General features: G+C 39.6%; 1 protein-coding gene across 1 annotated transcript in view; it reads right to left on the bottom strand.

The window, feature by feature from the left end:
- Nucleotides 1-25,277, bottom strand: part of LOC135201643 (actin-related protein 3-like) — a 127,538-nt gene that overhangs the window by 41,366 nt on the left and 60,895 nt on the right. Inside the window, exon 6 of the mRNA XM_064230740.1 lies at nucleotides 19,551-19,723. Within this exon, the coding sequence (XP_064086810.1) occupies nucleotides 19,551-19,723 (173 nt within the window). The remainder of the gene's footprint in view (nucleotides 1-19,550; nucleotides 19,724-25,277) is intronic.

Here is a 25,277-nt window from a genome sequence, read left to right as displayed (position 1 = left end):
TCCAGGATTCCTGTAGAAGAGTGGGATCCTAGAAACGGCACACATAGTAAGAAAAGTGATGGACTCCTAAGGAGGCAGGATGCAACCCGGAACCCCACGCTATAAATACCACCCAGTCAAATTGGAGGACTGTGATAGAGAAAAAAATAAATAAATAAAAATAAAATAAATAAAATAATAAATAATAATAATAAAAAAATACATATAATAATAATAATAATATAATAATTATAAAACTAATAATAATAATAATAATAATAATAATAATAATAATAATAATAATAATAAAACTGTAATTTCTTTCCTTCATCTTTCTGTATCCATTTCCCTACCTTCTATCAACTCCAGAGAAGCTCAAACTCAGGAAGCTATCAAATATGTCAAGTAATGTGACGGGAGGGGAGCAGTGTCACATCATGGTCAACAATTTTAATGATTTTTATGCACTCTCTCTCTCTCCTCCTCTTACTAAGATGAGATCATTTTTATTGTACATGTATGCGATAAGTTTATTATTATTTTCCAACAATAATAATACTATATATATAGTAGTAATACTGTAACTGCAATTACAAAATTCATATGTGAGTATTTTAAATACAATAATCTTTCCATTTCACTCTTTTAAATACTGTAAGGACAATCTCTCTCTCTCTCTCTCCTCAAGATACGTATTACGTATGTCAGGCTGCAAGTGTGAGAAGTACATATGTCTGTATATATATACTTTTAAGGGTACTAATGTTTAAGATTATTTTGAAATTATATTAATACAATCTCTAATATTAATACAGTAATATGATAATAATTTAAGGTAAATTTGATGCAGGATGTTACATAAGATTACATTTGTGGTTTCCATTTCTTCCATTACTTCTCTCTCTCTCTTCCTTCCTTCTCCTTCTCTCTTCTCTCCTCTCTCTCTCTCGCTCTCTCTCCTCTCTCATCTCTCTCTCTCTCTCTCTCTGCAAACAGAAACTTCTTTACTTGTTCAGCCCTCTTTTTTTCTCTCTTCTCTGGAAAACATTTATGTATTTATGGGAGGGGAAGAAGTGTTGCCTCTAGAAGTTCATTTCAATCTTGTGATATCGTAACGTCTCTCTCTCTCTCTCTCTCTCTCTCTCTCTCTCTCTCTCTCTCTCTCTCTCTCCTCTCTCTCAGATGATTTTGAAATGATATTAATAATATCATTTCAATGGTATATTTGATGTAGGATAATACTTCAAGTATTCATTTGGTATCTGAACTTTAAAGATAGGGAGATAAAAGCATTTTTTTTAGGAAAGTTCTTACTATTCGCAGGGATGTCTGGTACCCATCCCCCACGAATATGGGGGAACACTGTAGTTCTCTACAACTCCCGAGTTAACCCAGGAATTTAACCATCAACAAAAATTATGCACTACATATCAAAAACCAACTTATGAACAATTCAAGATACGAACAGCCATCCGGAACATAACTTGTTTGTAAGGTGGTGTCTAACTCATTTAATTAAGGCAGTCCCAGTTATCGGCAGTCTCATTAATGGCGATCTAGTTTTATGGCGGCGATTTATGATGCCATAGGGGCAAGTTTTGGTTATCAGTGCCATAAGATGACAAAAATAGAACTATAGCACCATAACATACCTAACATAGGCGCCATTAACCAGTTATCGGTGCTATTAACCAAAACTTGGTCCCATAAGTGTCATAAATTGCAGTGTTTCAGTAAATGGCGGGTTTCACTTATCAGCACCCTGCCAAGAACAGAATTCCCCCAGTCTCCATTGTAGAAACCGAAGATGAAGACGCCCATGAGGGACCAGCTTCTCCAAAGAAGACAACACTCCCAGAAGAACCTGCCACTGATAAGCTGACTGATGTGGTTCTGACAGGAAGTCGCGCGCCACCACTCGCAACTTCTCCAACCTCTGATCTGACAGGAAAACTCTTGCAACCGCCATATCAATGACCATGCCCAGGTAGAGAATCCTTTGACTGAGTACGAGGTTTGACTTTTCCTGGTTGACCACGATGCCCAGTTCCAGACAAAACTGAAGCAGACGATCTCTGTCCTGCAGCAGCTTTTCCCTGGAACCTACCAAGACCAACCAATCATCAAGGTACCTCAGCAAACAGATACCCTGAGTATGGGCCAAACTTGAGACGAGAGAACACTTGAGGGGCCCTGAAGCATATGACTTTGAACTCGAAGACCTTGTCGCCTAGAGAGAAGCAAAGGAACTTCCTGGGCATCGGATAAATATGGATCTGGAAGTATGCATCCCTCAAGTCTATCGACAGCATGAAGTTGCCTTCCATCACAGCTGCCAACACTGAACGTGGGGTCTCCATCTTGAACCGTATCTTCCTGATGAAATTATTAAAGTTGGATAAGACGATCACAGGTCTCCAAACTCACAATGCCTTGAGCACCAAGATGTGACTGTAAAACCCCGGAGATGGACACACCACTTCCTCTATCGCATCCTTGTCCAGCATCTTCTGCACTTCCTCCCGAAGAGCCAAGAACTTCAGAGAATCTGGAGGATACGCCCTCCTGAGCAGCAGCTTGTCCAAGAGAGGATGAGAGAAATCGAATGGCAGTAGATACCCAACCCGAAGGACATCTACCACCCACTTCTCTGCCCCATAACTCTGCCCCTTGGTCCAAAGGCCCAATAGGCAACCCCCCCCCCCCCCCACCTGTGGCACAGGAGAGGGACAAGTGCCTAACCTATCCATGGCCCCCTTTACCTCTGCCCCTGGGGCCCCTTCTTGGCTTAAAGGAATGGGAGCGAAAGGGATGTTGGTCCTCTAACCTATGCTGGGACAAATGGGGAGGCCCTGACGAAATCGAACTTCTCGACGGCCTGCCAGGTGACGATCTTCGTGACTGCTGCTGGGCAGGGGCAGGGGGAGGAGGAGGAGCCGGATGTCTCCGAAGACAAGACTCCGACTTAGACACAGCCTGGTGCACTAATCTGGCACCGGTCTATCGCATCCTCTAGCTCGGTCCGAAGGAACAGAAAATGTGATTCCAACAGATCTCCATTCCTCAATGCCAGGAGGGACTCAGGGTCAACCGATCTTTCCATCCTGAATAAAGCCGCGTCTCTTCTAATCAGGAGAAGGTTAGCCCATAAATTAACACTAAGGTGAGCCATATACAAAAATGCCTTGCCTCCAGACTGCAACAAACTGGCAAGAGAGGAAGCACTCACCAACCACTCTGGGGACCTGTCAGAAGCTATCTTGGCAATGACCATAGACCAGAAGTCCAGCCAAGAAACCGTCTGCAACATAGAGGCTGCCATAGATTCCAACACCGAGGCATCCTGTGGTGACAAGGTTGGAGCCACCGGCCTCACCTGCTCCAAGGTCAATCCTGGTTTTAGACGAATGACGTCCGGGTTAAGATGACACGGAATCAAAAAGCAGAGTTCGTAGCATAGCACTTCCTATGCCTTGTGAGAGGTGGGGGTAGTAGCCTGGCAGAGCCCCTAGAGCGAAGCAAGCCGTCCCGATCTGGAAGTTGAAAAGATGACTTGGGATCCTGCGTAGCTCCCAGCAAGGCTTCCAAGCAGGAAGGAGTGTAAGACGACTGAGCCTGAGTCCTACTCTCCAAATTGTTGAATCCACGAATGAGATCGACAACTTCTGAATAGGAAGACAATAACTCTTGCATTCTCCCTCCTCCTGCTCCGGCAATGGAAACCGACAAGACAGGTGTGCAAGGCTTATCTAAAGCACCTTCCTCGTTTAAATTAACGGAAGAACCAGCAGTCAAACAGCCAGAAACACCAACTAACCTGTCTGGGCTGGATCCAAGTGCCAACTCCCGCAACAAACCCACCACAACACTAGGGACATCACTATGCACTCTCGCAACAGATGACTCTCTAACATGGCCACGAACAGGCACGGGCGTGGCAGACATACGAACGTGTGCTGGAGAGGGATCCCAAACTATCAAGATAGAATGAGAATCCCTCTTAGTCAAACTCCTGGAAGTACCAGGTAGAGGGGCAGGCAAACACTCCTGCTACACCAACCCTGCGCTCACAACCTTCGACCTCTTGACAGGTGCCTTGAGATCCTTACGGCGATGAATAGGCCCTGGAGGAGTGGGAGCACCTGCAACATGCATGAACGAGGGAGGTTGCAACACGCTCGCGACTCAATGCAGAGGACGAAGCAGCCACTGCAGATCGCACAAGGGAAGATACACTAACACACTCTGTAACACCAACATTCTCAGGAACATGGGTGTGCTGCTCCACACTCGAAGACGAAGAAAGGAGGAGGCGGGGGCGATGCAACACGCTTGCTTCCAGTCCTCCCAGCCGACATGGCAGCCAACTTATCTTCTAAAACAGAGTCCAATTTCCTAAGAACTGCCTCGCATAAAGCCTCAGATGGATCAGCAAAAGAAGGGTCCAGCGACATGGAAGGGAGATGCAGCAAACTGGATGGCAGAGATGATGTCACGGCAGCAAACAATGAAGACACAGACAAGCTAGGCAGTGCAGGAGACAACTGAGAGTGACGTCATCGATGGAAGTGATGTCATAAGCAGCGATGACATCACGGCTTCCCCTCGATCCAAACAGGAAGCAGACGCCACTGACGAAGGGATACAAAATGACTGACCCCATGATATCACTAGCGGGGCTGACGCCAATGCTTCCCTCTGACTCGAAGAAGCGGCAATCATCACTGGCAGAGCAATACAATATGGCTGGCCTTGGCTACCCCCGAAGATGCAGCCAGGAGGAAGGGGGAGGGCCTGGACAGCATGAGGATGGGGGTAGCGAGCATCCATAAGTGCGTCAGCAAACCCTCCAAGGACAGTGAACCCCGTAGCCCAAGCGCCGCCATTTTGGATGCCTCCGACTATGAAATAAAAGACAATGATGAAAAAGCCTCCCTCTCAGGAATCAAATAAACTCCCAAAGAAGAAAGGGCGACATTACATAAACAGCCTGAGGACCTCCCGAAACTTCCAACGACAAATCGATAGAAGAAAAGGAAGGTGACAAAGGCACACTACTATGGGGTGTGATAGCAGCAGGAGACTAAGCATCAGGTACAGAAGAAAAACCCTCCCACGAAGGGAGAGAAGAAACCCTACAATGCTCCCTCTTTCTAGATAACTTCCACTGCTCTCTAGGCCACGCACAGCATTCCATGCAGGGATTCGTTATTGTACAAATGTTAGAACGACACCTACTACAAGTGACGTGGGGAACGGTTGCAGCCGAAGCCAAAAAATGAGAAAAGAGAAAACCTGGAATTCCGGGGCACACACGTTGACAAGGCCGAGATGGAGCAGAAGAAGCCATAATAACAGTGCACACATACACACACACACACTAAAACACAAGCGAAACGGGCAATGAACCGGGCAAAGGCCGAGAGACGTCAACCACAACTCTCGCCCAGGTGGTTAAGAAAAGACTGGATACCTTTCCTTTGGCGTAGATACATGGTCCTTGACCATTCTTCACCCAATATACGCACGCGTTGCCAGACCTCACAAGATTCCTTGCTTTCATCTGCAATTTTAACGGATCCAGCTGGGCGCTAGAAATTATCCTATTGTTAAGACCGAAGGTTTGTTCGCGTATGAAAAATACACCTGTACGCCTATTTGACTTATACAAAATATTATCATCTCATGTGGTAATACAATATGGTAACAACTGATAAAAAGTTGTTGTACAAAAATAATTAAATGGTCATAAAGCCTTGACAGGCCCCATAAAACTGGATCGCTGATAACTGAGGCCAATAATAACCGGCGGCTGCCTGTATTTGGATTTCTCCATTAATCTGATGTACTCTTTTCTTTTTTATTCCTGATAATTGAAGGATTACTGATAGTACTTTCTTTTCTAATTGTGCTGGCATAATTTTTTCACTTAGTTGTAAAAGGTAACGGGTTCTCCTCATCTGTCGTGAACATAGTGAACAGGCTCTTAAAGGCCGTGATTCTAGAGTTTGCGCAGTTCCACTCTTCCAAACAGCGAACCCATGCCTGTTGTGTCTGGTCCCTGGAAAGGATGACTGTTTCCTTTGGAACCTTATCCTCTCTAACAAGAGCAGCCTCCGTAAGCTGAACATAGCCAATGAAAGGGGGCTGCAAGTCTGTGGGGAAGAACTCGAAGTCCTCGAGTCTCCGGGTACCGCAACCTTCTATCGTTAACATCCCATTGATGAACGGAGCGAAGTTCGCTACCCTCCAAGGGTTACTTGGATGAAAGGGAGGGAGAGTGGAACCGTCCGGCATACTCTGGCCTTGCACTAGGTTACTAGGATGGGCCGAACCTGCTGCAGCCTGCTGAAGACCTGCAATTAGACTCCTGAGTACCCAGTCTCTTAACCCTCTTACGCCGAAGCGGTAAAAAAAAATTGTCTCCCGTGTGCCGGAGGTGTTTCTGAGTGAGCGCGGAAGCGGAAAAAATATTTTTTTCAAAAAGTCACAGCGCGCTTAGTTTTCAAGATTAAGAGTTCATTTTTGGCTCCTTTTTTTGTCATTGGCTGAAGTGTAGTATGCAACCATCAGAAATGAAAAAAATTATCATTATCATATATAAATAATGCGATATATGATAGCGCAAAAACGAAATTTCATATATAATTGTATTCAAATTGCGCTGTGCGCAAAACAGTTAAAGGTAACAAGTTACTTTCTTTTTCGTTGTAATGTACACTAAATTGCAATCATTTTGGTATATAACACATTGTAAAACGATCAAAGCAACACAGAGAAAATATTATCACAAAATAATGCATGAATTCGTAACGTGCGGACGTAAACAAATATTTTTTTCAAAAATTCACCATAAATCTAAATATTGTCCTAGAGACTTCCAATTTCTTTCAAAATGAAGACACATGATTTAATATTACTATACTGTAAGAGTATTAGCTTACAATTGCAGTTTTCGACCATATCTGACGAGTTAAAGTTGACTGAATGTCGAATTTTTTTATATATATATTTTTTATATGCAATTATTTCGGAAATAAGAAAAGCTACAACCTTCAAATATTTTTTGTTTTATTCTACATGAAATTTTGCACATTTTCATATATAAAACTCTATGAAATGCCTAATATGAAATGGAGCAAATATTCCGAGAATGGGACTTACGCATTTCGGAGATTTGTGGCGGAGAATCCGCACGCGGAGAGAAGGAAAGATTTTTTTTTAAATTCACCATAAATCTAAATATTTTGCTAGAGACTTCGAATTTGTTTCAAGATGAAGATAAATGACTGAATATTACTAGACTAAGAGTTTTAGCTTACAAATTGCGTTTCGACCATTTCAGTAGAGTCAAAGTTGACTGAACGTGGTTTTTTTTCTATTTATCGTGATTTATATGCAAATATTTCAAAAATGAGAAAAGCTACAACCTTCAATTATTTTTTGTTGTATTCTAAATGAAATTGCGCACATTTTCATATATAAAACTTTATGTAACGGCTAATTTAAAATGGTGCGAACATTACCACAATCGCACGTATAATTTTTTCGGAAGAGTTACCGCGCGGACATAAAGAAAATGTTATTTTTTTCATAAATTCACCATAAATCGAAATATTGTGCTAGAGACTTCCAATTTGTTGCAAAATGAAGGTAAATGCTTGAATATTAATAGAATATAAGAGTTTTAGCTTACAATTGCGTTTTTCGACCATTTCGGTAGAGTCAAAGTTGACCGAAGGTTGAAATTTTGGCAATTATTGTTATTTATATGAAAATATCTCAAAACTGATATAAGCTACAACCATGGGTTGTTTTTAGTTGTATTGTGCATGAAATTGCGCACATTTCCATATATAAAACTTTATATAACGGCTAATTTTAAAATGGTGCAAACATTACCACAATCGCATGTATGATTTTTTTCGGAAGAGTTACTGCGTGGACGTAAGGAAAAGGTTTTTCATAAATTCACCATAAATCAAAATATTGTGCTAGAGACTTCCAATTAGTTGCAAAATTAAGGTATATGATTGAATATCACTAAAACATAAGAGTTTTAGCTTACAATTGCGTTTTTCGACCATTTCGGTAGTCAAAGTTGACCGAAGGTTGAAATTTTGGCAATTATCCTTATTTATATGAAAATATCTCAAAACTGATAAAAGCTACAATCATGAGTATTTTATTGTTGTATTCTACATAAAAATGCGCACATTTTCATATATAATACTTCATGTAACGGCTAATTTACAATGGTACAAAAATTATGTCAAAGTGACGAAACAATTCCGAGATGTGTCACAGATACTTTTTAGTGCGGCAAGAAAGAAATTCGCGCTTACGCGCCTGCGTAACAATTGTAAAACCCCCCCCAAAACAAAAAACAAAAAAAAAAAAAAAAAACATACCTTGATCCGTGAACTCCCAGCATCCCCCAAGGCGCGTGATTCAAAAGTTTTAGGCTGGTAGGCCTATAAGTATTTTTCCGCGAATTTTAAAAAAAAACTTTTGTAAGTCGACGTAAAATACGTCCAGTCGGCGTAAGAGGGTTAATCACCTCCTCAAACCTTGCCGTAACTGTATTGACCAAAGTTCCTAGGCTATTGACCTGTTTTTTTAATATACAGGCAGTCCCCGGGTTACGACGGGGGTTCCGTTCTTGAGACGCGTCGTAAGCCGAAAATCGTCGTAAGCCGGAACGACGCTTGGAAATATGTCTTAAACTAATAAAAGTTATAAAAACCTTACTTGTAATCCTTTGGTTACACTACATGTTGTTTCCTGTAGTTTTATGTACAACCTGGAGTATTTTCATAAAAGAATGCTGGTTCTTGAAAGTAAAAACTATTGTAATCCTCTGGTGACACTACATTCTTGAAGTTTTATGTACAACCTGGAGTGATTTTGCAAAATCTTGAGGGCTACTAACAGCTGATTACTATTTACGTATCATATAGACTAATTAAAGTAAATGTATCTTTAAATAGGCTTATATATTAGTATCAACAAAACATTTCCTGCCATGAGTCAGAGGCCGTTTAATGAAACGAACACTTCTCTGTCCTATCTGTTCAGAAAATAAAACGTTACGTCAATCCCGAGACCATTGTTGCCAAAGCGTCTCTCTCTCTCTCTCTCTGATCAAATTACATTGGTAAAACTTGACATACAATTGCCCTAATATACGAATGTTTTGAGATATAACAGAAAATTGCGAAAATACAAGCTTTGATATACAACGAAATATTTGAGATACGATTTTGTTTTGCAATGAGTGTTCGTTGTATAGGCGACCGATAAATGGGCGTTCAGTCTGTTTGTTTGTTGGTGCTGCATGTTAACACGGTTCGTTGTTTAGTTCGTTGTATTTGCGCCTATTTTTCGTGTTATTTTTGTCTATTTTATTATTAACCATGGGTCTCAAAGCTAAAGACAAAGCAGGTGATAAGAAAAAACCCAAGAAAATGATTTCGATGGAAGCAAAACATGAAATTATAGCAAAGCATGAACGTGCGTTCGTATCGTCGATTTGGCAAACGAGTATGGTCGAAATCCTTCTACATATCCACGATCATCAAGCAGAAGGAAGCTATAAAACCCCCCGAGACCATTGTTGCCAAAGCGTCTCTCTCTCTCTCTCTCTCACTCTCTCTCTAGTAGCCATCTTGCTTGTGAGACGTACCCGCGTGAAGTCACAATAATCACAGATATCACAAGTTTAACATACGACTAGAATTTTGAGAAATATCTAGAAGTGTTCGTGAACTATCGGTGATAAGATTAGTGTGAAAATAGTAGGATAAAGCGTCTTCTAAGTTAGTTTATCAAGTGTAATACTATAAATCAGAACAAGATGGCAGTAAGTTCCAACTGCGGGAAAGGTGGCGTAATTTGGCGTGTCTAGCAGATTCGCAATACGATGAGGTAGCAGGAAGGGAACTGGCATTTCTCATCTATGAAATCAGCAACAGTCCTAACCAAAAAGATACAAAAGCATTCATAGATATTATTAGAAGGATATAATCCTTCAAACTGGAACAAATCTAATGAAACATCTTGAAAATAATTGAAGAAGTTCCAAATAAAATCCAAGTGGTCAAGAGACTCATAAAGAAAATATACATAAACCAACATATTCCGACAAAGAAAATGAATAAGGTGAATCTTGTGAATATACTAATTGATGCATTAGGAAAAAGAATGCCAAAGCATGCAAACTGTGTAAGGTTTGGTATAGCATAGTCAATCCACAAAACCTAATCAGAAAATGTGCTGCATGCAACATTCCGACCCATCCACAGTGTGCTGAGGTAATACAAGATTTGAGAAAAGATCAAGAATTTTTTTGTTCAACATGTCTATCATGGATAGGAACAATGTTTATTAAATCAAGATTGAATGTACATAGTGAGGAAGAAGAAGAGAGGAAGAAGAAGAAGAAGAAGAAGAGGAAAACGGAAGAGAAGTAAACAAAAATGAAATGACAGAAAAAAAAATAGGAAAAACAAAGAACAAGATAAAAGTATGGATGCAGAGATACTCATTGATACTACATATGAGGCAATAAAGAAGCATACCTACGAAGAAATAAATTACGATATGACAACAGAAAAGCAAATCCCGAAGAGGCTCTACCCAGATCTATACAATGACGGGAAAGAGGAAAAAATAGACAAGAAAGACAAAATCTGCAACCTTTTGAAAAGAGGGAATTGCAGATTTGGAGAAAGATGTTACTACAAACATCCTAAGATAGTCAAAACTATGAAATATATGGTAAATGTGCATACTTAGATGGATATGGGGATGATTGCAGAGATCTGCATACCAAAAAAATATGTAAAACCTAAAAGAAAAGAAGGAAAAGGATGTAAGTTCGACAAAAAATGCAAATATATGCACCCTGTAGCCATGAATCATAATCAAATAAATAACCAACCAAGTAATAAAATCCAAAATAAGAAAGAAACAAATAAAGAGAGAATCAAGAATATCAGTAAAAGAGAAAAGCAAACCACCAATGAGATATGCAGAGGTGTCAGCAAAGAATTTCAAAGCATCAGCTCCGAAATTCTACTCAAGAGATAATAACTGTATTTATTATGCAAGAGGATATTGCAGAAACGGAGAAAATTGCAGATTCAGACACAAAATGAATAATTATGATGAAGGAAGATCAAATATTATGGAAAAGTTGGATTTTTTAATGTCAGAATTTCTGGAAATGAAAAAAAAGAACAACATACCACCCGAACAGGAAAGAGACATGGGAAAATCCTTATTACTATCAGTATTAAATGAATGGAGAAAACACGCAAACCATCATAGTGATGAATGCGCAGGGTTTAGTTACGAGTAACTCAAAAAGAAAAAATAGAGTACTTAGAAGAACTAACCCAAATGAAAAGAAAATAGATATAATGAATATAAGTGAACCTGGTATTCCCAAGAGACTGGGAATGATGATCAAATAAAAGGGTTCCAAACTTATAGATCAGATAGAAAAAATAGGAATCAAGGGGGAACCGCAATATATGGGAAAGACAAAAAAACAAGGAAAAATATATGAGAAAATATAGTAACTCAGAATGTGAACTAATAGCGGTAGAATTTGAATCTGAAAAATTGATGAACATAGTAATATATAGACCTCCTAATACTAAAGAGTTTGACTTAATAATTGAAAATTGGATGATATATGTAGAAATCACAAGGACTGGACTATTCTCCTATCTGGTGACTTCAACTTTCTTTCGTAGAATGGAAAGAACGAATAGGAGACTGTGGTTGTACTTATACATATAAAAAAGAGAGTAATAGTAGTGCAGAAGATAAGAGGCAATTTGAAAAGCTATTAGATATGCTACTAGAATACAAAACATTCAACAAATAAATCACCTCCAACAAGAAAGGAAAATACTTTAGACCTAGTATTTGTGAACGAGATGAATTATATGTTAAAGAATAATAGTTATAATGCGAGTATTTCAGACCATAATGTCATAGAATTAACAGCCTTCATTCCAAAGCAAGTGAAAATAGAGATAAGCAAGAAATGAAAAAGTGGGAAGGATATGGAAAATACAACTTCTACAGTACAAATATAAAATGGTCAGAAATTAATGAAGAATTAAACAAAGATTGGGATAACATTTTCGTAAGTGATGACATAAGGGTAAATACGGAGATATTATATAAAATATTGGAGATAATAGTGGAAAAAGGATATACCGAAGAAGAAAAGTAAACATCATTCATGCATACCAAGAGACAGAAGAATCTTGTTCCAGAAAATCAGAAAGTGGAAAAAAGGTCTTGCAAAAGAAAAAAATGCATGGAAAGTTATAGAACTAAAAAGTAAGATAGAAATTGCAGAAAAAAAAGATTATACAATCAAAAGAAAATGAAAAACGGGACTTGGAAGAAAAAACCCTATTAAATATCAAGCAAAACCCCAAACTATTATACTCATATGCGAAGAAGATGAATAAAAGAAGAATAGAAATAGGCCCTCTGAGAATTGAAGGGAGATTAACGAATGAAAAAAAGGAAATTTGCAACATACTGGCAGAACGATATAAGAGAGAATTCACCCCTAGATAGATAATGAAGATAATGATATAGAAGTAAGGATGAAAATAGTGAATATTTGCTGACATAGATTAATGAAGCTGATATTGTGCAGGCTATTAATGAAATTAAAAATGGAGCGGCTGCAGGGCCTGATGGAATTCCTGCTATTTTGTTAAAGAAAGTAGTTCATTCTATCGCAAAGCCACTTGCAATATTATTAAGACAAAGTGTAGATACAGGCAAGATATATGAAGAGCACAAATTAGCGTATATTACCCCTACTTTCAAAAGTGGATCAAGACTAGAGGCAAGTAATTATAGGCCTGTGATTCTAACATCACATATAATGAAAGTGTATGAAAGGGTAATGAAGAAAAATATTATGAAACATTAATAAAAAATAATTTGTTTAATCAGGACAACATGGTTTCGTACCCGGAAAAAGTACACAAACCCAACTGTTAGTCCACCGTGAAAACACCTATTCAAAAATATGAAAAGCGGAAATGAAACAGATGTGGTTTATTTAGACTTTGCAAAAGCTTTTGATAAAGTAGACCATAATATATTAGCGAAGAAAATTAGAAAACACAATATCGTGGATAAAGTAGGAAGATGGTTAAAAGAATTTTTACACAACAGAAAACAGATAGTTATTGCAAACGACGAGAAATCGGATGAAGCCAAGGTAATATCCGGTGTGCCGCAAGGTACGGTGTTAGCTGCAATACTGTTTGTTATTATGATTGAAGACATAGACAATAATGTTAAGGATTCGGTAGTGAGTAGTTTCGCAGATGACACAAGAATAAGTAGAGAAATTACTTGTGATGAAGATAGGAACGCTCTACAAAGAGACCTTAACAAAGTATATGATTGGGCAGAGGTAAAATAGGATGGTATTTAACTCTGATAATTTGAATCAATAAATATGGAGACAGAGAAAGAAAGCTATATGCATATAAGGGACCTAATAATGAGACCATCACAAATAAGGAAGCAGTTAAAGACCTTGGTGTGATGATGAATAGGAACATGTTTATGCAATGATCAAATAGCACTCTGTTGGCAAAATGTAGCAAAATGGGAATGTTGTTACGGCACTTCAAAACAAGAAAAGCTGAACACATGATTATGCTTTATAAACATATGTTCGTAGTCCACTTGAATATTGCAATATGATATGGTACCCACACTATCAAAAGGATATTGCACAAATAGAGAGTGTACAAAGGTCCTTTACAGCTAGAATAGAAGAAGTTAAGGACCTAGACTACTGGGAAAGACTACAATTCTTAAAATTATATAGTCTGGAAAGGAGAAGAGAACGCTACATGATAATTCAGGCATGGAAACAGATAGAAGGAATAGCAGAAAATATCATGGAACTAAAAATATCAGAAAGAGCAAGCAGAGGTAGATTAATAGTGCCCAAAACTATACCAGGAAAAATAAGGAAAGCACACAGGACATTAATCCACTACGCACCAGCATCGATAATGCAGCGTCTATTTCAATGCGTTGCCAGCTCATCTGAGGAATATATCAGGAGTGAGCGTAGATGTGTTTAAGAATAAGCTCGACAAATATCTAAACTGCATCCCAGACCATCCAAGATTGGAAGATGCAAAATATACCGGAAGATGTACTAGCAACTCTCTGGTAGACATTAAGAGGTGCCTCACACTGAGGGACCTGGGGCAACCCGAACAAGATGTAAGGTCTGTAAGGTAAGGTAAGGTCTCTCTCTCTCTCTCTCTCTGATCAAATTACGTACTGGATAATGTCTCTCTTTGGATACTTCGATTTTGCCAAATATTGAGGGCTACAAGAACAGTTGATTACTATTTTACCTATATATAGACTAATTAAAGTAAACGTATCTTTAAATAGGCTTATATTATTAGTATCAACAAAAAACATTTACTGGCATGAGTCAGAGGCCGTTTAACGAAACGAACACTTCTTCTGTCCTTAAACTCGGACCGTCGGAAGAGGAAGACCGTCTCTCTCTCTCTCTCTCTCTCTCTCTCTCTCTCTCTCTCTCTCTCTCTCTCTCTCTCTCTCTCTCTCTCTCTCTGATCAAATTACTTGAATCTACCGACTCGTGTATTACGAAACATAATGTCTCTCTTTGGATACTTGGAATTTGCGTTGTAATCTAACCAGAAACTTCTTTTTGTTATACGGAAACAAGCAATGATTTTTTCATTATTTGTTTGCGCTTTTGGAGTTGTAATATCCCGTAAACTAGTATGGATGATTTTTTTCATTCGCTACGGGTAAACTAGTTCGCATATGAGGCGTCACTAAAAAACATAGAAAAATACAACATAAAAGTGTCGAAAATCATCATAATCTCAAACCGTTTGTTTAACGAAATGAACACTTCTCTGTCCTTAACTCGGAAGCGTCGGAAGACGCCTCTCTCTCTCCTCTCTCGCTCTCTCTCTCTCTCTCTCTCTCTCTCTATCTCTCTCTCTCTCATCTCTCTCTCTCCTCTGATCAAATTACTGGATAATGTCTCTCTTTGGATACCTTGGAATTTGCGTTGTAATCTAACCAGAAACTTCGTTTGTTATTATTACTGGAAACAAGCAATGATTTTTTCATTATTTGCGCTTTGGACTGTTATAATGTAAACTAGTATGTATTCATTCGCCTCGGAAACTAGTTCCGCATATGAGGCGTCACTAAAAAAACATAGAAAAATACAACAAAATATAAAAAGTGTCGAAAAATCATCATAATCTCAAACCGTTTAACGAAACGAACAATCTCTGTCCTTAACTCGGAGCGTCGGAAGACGCCTCTTTCTTTCTCTCTCTCTCTCTCTCTCTCTCTCTCTCTCTCTCTCTCATCTCTCTCTCTCTCTCTCTCTCTCATCGTCTCTCTCTCTCTCCTGATCAAATTACTGGATAAGTCTCTCTTTGGATACTTGGAATTTGCGTTGTAATCTAACCAGAAACTTCGTTTTGTTATTATTACTGGAAACAAGCAATGATTTTTTTCATTATTTGCGCTTTTGGACTGTTATATGTAAACTAGTATGTATTCATTCGCTCGGAAACTAGTTCCGCATATGAGGCGTCCACTAAAAAACATAGAAAATACAACATAAAAAAGTGTCGAAAATCATTATAATCTCAAAATTTTTGTTGTATCTAACCAGAAACTTATTTTTATTAATATACTGTGCTAAACTATAAAGGATTTTTATCATAGTATGCGTTTTTTAAAAGCGTCGTTAACTCGGAGCGTCGGAAGCGTCAGCGTCGTAACCTCGGAACAAGCGTCGAACCCAAGAACAGGATTTTTCCATTGAATATAAGAAAACGCGGTAACCTCGGAACGTCGTAAGCCAGAAACCGTCGTAACCCGGTGGGGACTCTGGCCTGTATTTGTATTGAACAGATCCTGTCCAGCGGGACAGGAATCCTCCTTCTCCTTTGGTACCTTATGAGGTAACAGGCCCTTAGAAGGTTGGATGGTAAGGGGCTCGAAGGGGAATGGTAAGATTTCCCCTCCTGTGACCTTGGTTTTGAGGACTTTGACAGGGACTTCTGTCTGGGTTTAGTACCTCTGGTATGGGATGCCGGGACCCTTTTAGGAAGGTTATCATATGATGTTTTTGGTACTGAAGCCCTTTTTTGCAGTGTTTTTGACTGAAGTTTACTCTTTACTTTAGGTATCACCGAGGAGGATTGCGACCTAGGAGGAGGCAATCCCCCGGTGAAACCTTGAAATGATTTAGAAGAAGAAGGAGTGGAAGAGTTAGACGTACTCAAGGAATGACCCTGAGGACTTAGAAGGCTAGCCTCATTAACGCTCTTACCAATACCCATATCCGGTGTAACGGGCACATCTTCTATAACCGGAAGTGGCACTCCTTCCAACACAAGCTCCGGTAACTCCTCGTCTTGTTGTTGAGATACCGATTGTTGAGATACCGATTCTTGAATAGATTCAATTATTGGAGCCGCAACCTTTGGGCCCAAATAGCCGGTATTTTTTCCTGCAGGGAAGATTAAAGCCGTCATGTCCTGGGAAAGGATGTAAGGTTTCGCCTTCCCAACGTTCTGCCCAAAGCCTCCTACCCAAATCTTGAGGGTGGAGAGAGCAGCATCCCTAACAGACTGCTCGCCTGTAAGAAACGAAATATGTTAACCTTGAACTTAACTTACTATACTACCGGATACGATAAGGCTGTAAGTTTAGTAAGATATCATACTATCACAATGACCACATTAAAGGTAGAAGCACAGAGAAGGGGTAACTTACCGAAGAAGTAACCCGTTCTACCATCTCGTAGCAGGCAAAACAGTTCTCGTGATGCCACACTACCGAATACTCTATCAGCACAGCACAGGGGGCATGGCCCCGCCAAACGTCGTGCCCACAAGGATCCTGGAGGACGGCATTACAGCCGGCAACCAGACATTGGGTGGCCTGTAAATGTAATGATACATGAGTATCGCTATGTAATAACGGTATGAAACACTCAAGGTAACATGATATTGTGCCGGAGTGACCTGGACTAAAAAGACATATCCATCCCGGGGACCCGTGCTAAGAGCGTATTAATCAACCCGGGACCGTAGTAGCCGGGAGGACAATACATTCCGGGTATCCCGGAACCTCCTACTGAAGCTACCCGATCAGGGAGAATGAAAAACAAAGGCACTAGCAACGGGCTATCCCGGGCGGGCAAATGAACCCGGGGGTTCAAAGGTATGATGTCACAGACGCTTCCAACAGGGTAGCAGGAAGTGAGCTGTAGCTCGGCTCCCCTTTTCTAGGGGGTTTTGATGTGGAAAAGGCTAATTGGAGAGATTGCTGTGGTAGTGTAATTCACTCGCCCCAGATTCATACCGACACCTGGTATAAAGGTCAGGGGAGAGGGGAGTCAGGAATATTCTTTGGCATGTCCAATTCTTTAGCAGTTCTCTGGTATTATAGCAATATTTTACCTTAGAAATAGCACTAAAGGAACGTATTTCACTGGGCGACACGGCTTCCTTGCCCAGAAATAGATTTTTCCTATGTCAAAATCCCTTTTTTCTGCCATACACTATCATATACACTAAGTAGTAAATTCCCATACTAGGGGTCTGGTTAATCTGCCTTATAATAATAATAATAATAATAATAATAATAATAATATAATAATAATAAAAAATGCGCCTTAGTCAACATACAAAAGGGCAAAGTAACAAGAACTGAAGGGATAAAGCTACCAGATGGGAGCAACATCAAACACATAGATGAGACTGGATATAAATACCTGGGAATAATGGAAGGAGGGGATATAAAACACCAAGAGATGAAGGACACAATCAGGAAAGAATATATGCAGAGACTCAAGGCGATACTCAAGTCAAAACTCAATGGCGGAAATATGATAAAAGCCATAAACACATGGGCAGCGCCAGTAATCAGATACAGCGCAGGAATAGTGGAATGGACGAAGGCAGAACTCTGCAGCATAGATCAGAAAACCAGGAAACATATGACAATAAACAAAGCACTACACCCGAGAGCAAATACGGACAGACTCTACATAACACAAAGGAAGGAGGGAGAGGACTACTAAGTATAGAGGACTGCGTCAACATCGAGAACAGAGCACTGGGGCAATATCTGAAAACCAGTGAAGACGTGGACGTTGAGCTAAAGAGTGCATGGGAAGGACTAATAAAAGTAGACGAAGACCCAGAAATATACAGAGACAGGAGAATAACAAACAGAACAGACGACTGGCACAACAAACCAATGCACAGACAATACATGAGACAGACTAAAGGACTAGCCAGCGATGACACTTAGCAATGGCTACAGAGGGGAGAGCTCAAGAAGGAAACTGAAGGAATGATAACAGCGGCACAAGATCAGGCCCTAAGAATCAGATATGTTCAAAGAACGATAGACGGAAATAACATCTCTCCCATATGTAGGAAGTGCAATACGAAAAATGAGACCATAAACCATATAGCAAGCGAATGTCTGGCACTTGCACAAAACCAGTACAAAAAGATGCATGATTCAGTGGCAAAAGCCCTCCACTGGAGCCTGTCCAAGAAGCATCAGCTACCTTGCAGTAATAAGTGGTACGAGCACCAACCTGAAGGAGTGATAGAAAACGATCAGGCAAAGATCCTCTGGGACTATGGTATCAGAACAGATAGGGTGATACGTGCAAATAGACCAGACGTGACGTTGATTGACAAAATCAAGAAGAAAGTATCACTCATTGATGTTGCAATACCATGGGACACCAGAGTTGAAGAGAAAGAGAGGGAAAAAATGGATAAGTAACAAGATCTGAAAATAGAAATAAGAAGGATATGGAATATGCCAGTGGAAATTGTACCCATAATCATAGGAACACTAGGCACGATCCCAAGATCCTTGAAAAGGAATCTAGAAAAAAACTAGAGGCTGAAGTAGCTCCAGGACTCATGCAGAAGAGTGTGATCCTAGAAACGGCACACATAGTAAGAAAAGTGATGGACTCCTAAGGAGGCAGGATGCAACACGGACCCCCACACTATAAATACCACCTAGTTGAATTGGAGGACTGTGATAGAGCAAAAAAAAAAAAAAATAATAATAATAATAATAAGTAATGATGGCAATAACAGTAAGTCTTATTCTTATAATGTTTACAACTAAGCATTTCTGGGATAATATAACTACCTTTTTGAATTTAACTGCTCTTATATATTGCAGTCCCAAAGTAAATCCATTTTCCCAAATTTAATAGTAATTATCATTATATTAAAAAAACCCCATTGTCTTTTATTTCAACTACTTTAGTTATGGTTTTTTTATTTTGCAATTTTAAAATATCTTCTGTCCTAAGTAAATCCTGTTTTCATAAGACACAACGGAGCCAATTAATAAAATGACCCGGCCCTAGTTTCATTAAATTTATTTATGCATTCCTTTGCTGTCTATTTAATAGTTCCTTAATAAGTACATACATAGTTTCTCACCTCAGGATGGAAGAAAATTTCTGGTCCAAGGAAACGTTCATATCCAATATCGATGCTAAATGTCTGATTATTTACAGGATTCTTACCCTCATACTGTTTAATCCACTTGGATGGATCACTGTCATATTTGTTGAATTCTTTGGCAATATCTGGGCAGATGTAACTAAACCTTTCTGCAAAATAAGCAGTAAATTACAGTGGTAACAAAACTGCTATCTATTACAGTTCTATGGTCATCCAAAAATTAGATATCAAATTTGGAAACAAAATTTAAATTTTTAAAATTATTTTATTACAAACCCATCAGTTTACATACACCTAATTCTGGGGTTTAGCAACTCTTAGACACATGCCACAGATATGAACACTTTCCTTCACTGGCCAGCCACACATCCAAGAACCCAACACACCTGTTGTCTACAGACTTGTCATAAGAACAGTTTGAAAGGAACATATATATATGCCTGGAATGGGCTAAGCTATCCAGTTAAATTGCTAAACAATAGTAATATAAATGCCTAAGTAGCTGCTTTTGAAGAAAAACTTCTTATGTAGTTGTTTGTAAGCAAGGTATGAGATAGGCAAGCTCTTGTGATTATGAGCAAGATACGTATGCAAGTCCTTGAGACCGTCAAGGGGTCATGAAATTGGACAGAAGCCTTGTTAGTAAGGTCATAGTTAGTAAATTCCTCATGCCTAATGCTGAAGTGCTTATTTCATGGGTCGGACTAAAAGGGGCAAGAAAACAACTTGAAACTAAGTGATGGAGGTACCACTTAATGCTGCCAGCACTAAGCAATGCTGGCAAGCACACTCCATGCAGGGGGTGATAGGACTGCAAATCCTACCCTACAGGAACTAGAAAATCTGAGTAAGAGAAAGCAAGAAGTACCCATACATGCACTACAGCCCCTTGCAATATCTTTTTACTTGTTGTATCTCCAACATTATTACAGAAAAAACACAAACAACAATTCAACTTTCCCCTCAAACAATAGTTATTCACTTTACTACAAATTTTCATTAACTGATTTGACTTGCAATGAGGAATATTCCTACTTAAAAGGCAATGATTTCCATTACCCTACTAATAAATACCTTTTATTTTTCTGGACTTGGAGATATCCGTTAAGTAACAAAACCCTATAGACTTGAGTCTGCTGAGATACCAGTATAACAATAAGAAAGCAAAAAGCTCAATAAGTTTACCAAAACCTAAACTAACCGACCAGTTGCATTCTCACAAGGAACACTTGGGAAAGACTAATAAATTATTTTATAAAATCAAATTCACCCTCAAAAAATAAAGGAAGGCAGCAAATGTTACAAAATATAGGATATATAATGGATACAGTCGCCCCTTATTAAACTAGACCCTAATCCGGATATCGGATAAGACGGACACCAAAGAGGGTTAGCAGATTTAATTAAAATACATATGTTCGTCCAAGATTTATGATATAGTCACTGTTCCTATACTCATCGCATACCGTTTTCCTGTCTATTTACCAAAAGTAAATAAACGTTACATTTATATTTTTATATACAGCTTTGTGTTTATATAGTACTAAACTAAAGTGCTTTTAACTTGTAACTGATTTAACTTGCGCAAGATGCATACGGTCATCATGACACAATATGTATTGTCTGAATGGATAGGAAGTACTGTAGCCAAGAGTTTTACCTATTCGCTGCCTGACTGGTAGCTACAGTATGATGCTTTACGTTTTTAGGAAAGAAAAATATGAGAAAGGTAAAGCTTACAAAGACAAAAGCTGAGTTAATTAATAATACTTGTGTTTACATAGCGAGAGAGAGAGAGAGAGAGAGAGAGAGAGAGAGAGAGAGAGAGAGAGAGAGAGAGAGAGAGAGAGAGAGATATTGCCAGTTCCTCAATACAGCGCTTAATTCTATCATCATTTTTATCTTTCAAGGAAGCTTAATTCTACCTTCATTTTTATCATCTTTCATTTTTCAATAATTTTGAAGGAAGTAAGTCATTCTATTCTTCATAAAATCAGTAAAATACATCCACATTAAAAACTACTTATTTTATTCGAAACACAAGCACTTACAAACAGAATACTACAGCTAAAACCCGATTGCCTGGCTGGTTGCCATGGTGATCTGTTAGCCAATGACAGCTCTCTGCTTTAGTTCTATTTATAAACATTTCAATCTGAATTACAATTATTTGGATCATGTATATTTTTGCATTATACGTAATGTTTCTGTTGAAAAAATGTGTTAGTGAACATAATTATGGTTTTAATTGTTCCATTATTCTATTATTGATTATCTAATGGTCTCAGGTTCATTTAACAGTACATTAATATAAATTATAATAAACTATATAATGAATAAAATTAAAAAAAACATGGAAAAAGAAAAATGATATTGTTATTGTACAATAAAGTTTCATACATACTTACCTGGCAGATATATCTTAGCTATAGACTCCGTCGTCCCCGACAGAAATTCAAATTTCGCGGCACACACTACAGGTAGGTCAGGTGATCCCCGCCGCCTGCCGCTGGGTGGCAGGAATAGGAACTATTACAGTTTTTTTTAAGCCAGATTTTTCTCTTCCACCTGTCTCCTGAGGGGAGGTTGGGTGGGCCATACGATCGTATATATCTTGCCAGGTAAGTATGTATGAAACTTTATTGTACAATAACAATATCATTTTTCATTACATTCAACTTCCCTGTCAGATATATACTTAGCTGATTGGCACCTTTGGCGGAGGGCAAGAGACAGCTAATTACTGACCTAATAGGTAAACAACATATGTTGTAGGTAATACAAGTTAATTAATAATACCCTAGTTTCCTACCTGTTTAGGCGGAAGATTTCTTAGCTTGTGCTAAGAAGTCTGCTTCGCTCAAAAGCTTCAGCGAGGGTGTGCCCTATGGCTGAGAACTCTTGAAAAGGACTGTCAATGGGGTCTTATCCACTTACTCAACAGAACCTAATGGCAATTGTCACTGGAGTCTTATTCACTTACATGACAATATACCTTATGCCTCTTGGCATATAAAGGAGTAAAATACTGATCCCGATCACCCGATCCTAACCGTGGATTAGTAAATATGATTGAAAGGCGTTATCCCCAAACACCTTTCAAACAACCTAAAAACTCACACCAATAATTTTAAAATCACAATATATAAAATATAAGGACAAAAATTAATATTAAGGATCAGTCTTCTCTCCTTTCCCCAGCACTGTATCCGCTGATACATAGGTCCTAGAGAGAAGCATTTCTCATATGTCACTCTCACATCTTTCAAGTAATGTGAGGCGAACACTGAGTTACATCTCCAATATGTGGCCGCTAAGATGTTCTTCATTGACATGTTCTTGTTGAATGACAATGATGTAGCGACTGCACGTACTTCGTGTGCTTTTACCCTTAAGGTCTTATATGCCTCACTATCACAGCTCATGTGGGCTTCCGTTATGATGTTCCTAACAAAAATGCTAAGGCATTCTTTGACATAGCTCTTCTAGGGTCTTTAACTGCACACCATAAACTCTGATTGCAACCCTGCAACTGCTTCTTCTTCTGCAGGTAAAATTTCAAAGTTCTCACAGGACATAAAGTTCTTTCCATTTCCTTCCAACTAATTGAGAAAGGCCTTTTACTTCAAAAGTCCTAGGCCAAGGTCTCGAGGGGTGGGGTTTTCATTTTTTGCTAGAAATAAAGGTTTAAAGGACAATACAGCTGAATCCTTCTTAAAACCCACTCTAGAGTCAAGCGCTTGCAGCTCACTCACTCTTTTCGCAGTGGCGAGAGCTATTAAGAAAATGCATTTTCTAGTCAAGTCCCGGAAAGTAGCTTTATCGGGAGGTTCAAATCTCTCCGACATAAGGTATTTGAGAACCACATCCAGATTCCAACTAGGGGCGAGAGAAGTTCTTAATTTTTTAGTTTCAATGATCTAATCAAATCATGCAGATCTTGTTATTCTCTATGTTCAGGCCCCTATTCCTGAACACAGCTGATAACATGCTCTTATAGCCTTTAATGGTTGACACTGCCAGATGAGATTCTTCTCGTAAAAAACAAAAGAAAATCAGCAATTTCGGTCACAGAGGTATCGGAGGAGGACAGCTTCTTCGCCTTACACCATCTACGAAAACTTCCCCTTCGATTGGTATATCCGCATGGTTGAGGACCTTCTTGCTCCAGCAATTGCTTTTGCCGCTTCGCGAGAAAAGCCTCTCGCTCTGACCAATCTTTCGATAGTCGAAAGGCAGTCAGAGCGAGAGCGTGGATATTTTTGTGATACCTCTTGAAGTGGGGTTGTCTGAGCAGATCTGTCCTTTCGGGAAGAGATCTGGGGAAGTCCACTATCCATTCCTGTACCTCTGTGAACCATTCTTTTGCAGGCCAATAAGGAGCGATCAATGTCAATGTCGATCCTCATTCCCTCCGAGGACACGAACTTTCTCATTACTTCCCCCAGCATCTTGAATGGGGAAAACACATACGCGTCTATGCCCTCCCAATCCATGAGCATGGCATCTATGGATAGGGCTCTGGGATCGTCCCCCAGCGAGCAAAAGTTCTCCATCCTCCTGGATAGGAATGTTGCAAACAGGTCCACTTGCGGCTTCCCCCAAAGAGGACATAGTTGCTGGCAGACTTGTGAATGAAGGGTCCACTCTGTTGGAAGGACCTGGTTTTTCCTGCTCAATCTGTCTGCTCTTATATTCTTCCCTCCTTGAACGAACCTCGTCAGGAGTCGAATCCCTCTTTCTTCGTCCATATCAACAGATCCCTTGCTAGTTGGTAAAGGAGAAAGAGTGTGTCCCCCCTTGTTTTCTTATATATAAGGCCAGAGCCGTGGTGTGTCCGAGTTGACTTGGACCACCACGCCTCTGACTTCGTTCTCGAAAAACTGCAGTGCTAAGTGCACTGCTAAGAGTTCCTTTGCATTTATGTGCCAGGCCTTCTGTTCTTCTGTCCAACTGCCTGACACTTCCTTCGTCCTAGTGTTGCTCCCCACCCCGTATCCGAAGCGTCTGAGAATAACACTAGGTGAGGGTTCTGAAGGGCCAAGGACACTCCTTCGTTCTTGTCAGTGGTCCTAACCACCATCGTAAGTGGTTTTTGATACTCTCTCCTATAGGAAAGGTATCCAAAAGATCTCCTTTTCTTCTGTTCCAACTCCTTCTGAGATGGAACTGCAAGGGTCTCAGATTCAGTCTCCCTAGAGAGATGAACTGCTCCAGCGAGGAAAGAGTGCCCAGAAGACTGAGCCATTCCCTCGCTGAGCTTCGTTCTTTCTCTAGGAAGACCGAGATTTTCTCCAACCCTTTCGAGATTCTTTCCTGGGATGGATACGCTCGAAAACCCCGAGAAAATCCTCGAATCCCCAGATAGACGATAGTCTGACTGGGGATTGTGTGAGACTTCTCGAGGTTTACGAGCAATCCGAGAGATCTGGTCAATTGAAGAGCTATCTCCAAGTCCTCCAAGCACTTTTGTCTTGTCTGCGCTCTTATAAGCCAATCGTCCTAGGTAAAGAGATATCCTCACCCCCTTCAGATGTAGCCTCTTGCTACGTTTCTCATCAACGCTGTAAACACCTGAGGAGCCGTCGAGAGGCCGAAACACAAAGCCCTGAACTGATAAATCCTTCCCTGCACCATGAATCGAAGATATTTCTTCGACGAATGATGCAGGGGGACGTGAAAGTATGCATCTTGCAGGTCGAG

Source organism: Macrobrachium nipponense, chromosome 28 (assembly GCF_015104395.2).
Source record: "Macrobrachium nipponense isolate FS-2020 chromosome 28, ASM1510439v2, whole genome shotgun sequence".
In the NCBI taxonomy this organism is placed as follows: domain Eukaryota; kingdom Metazoa; phylum Arthropoda; class Malacostraca; order Decapoda; family Palaemonidae; genus Macrobrachium; species Macrobrachium nipponense.
The sequence above is the reverse complement of the archived record's forward strand: the minus strand, read 5'-3'. Positions and strand labels throughout refer to the sequence as shown.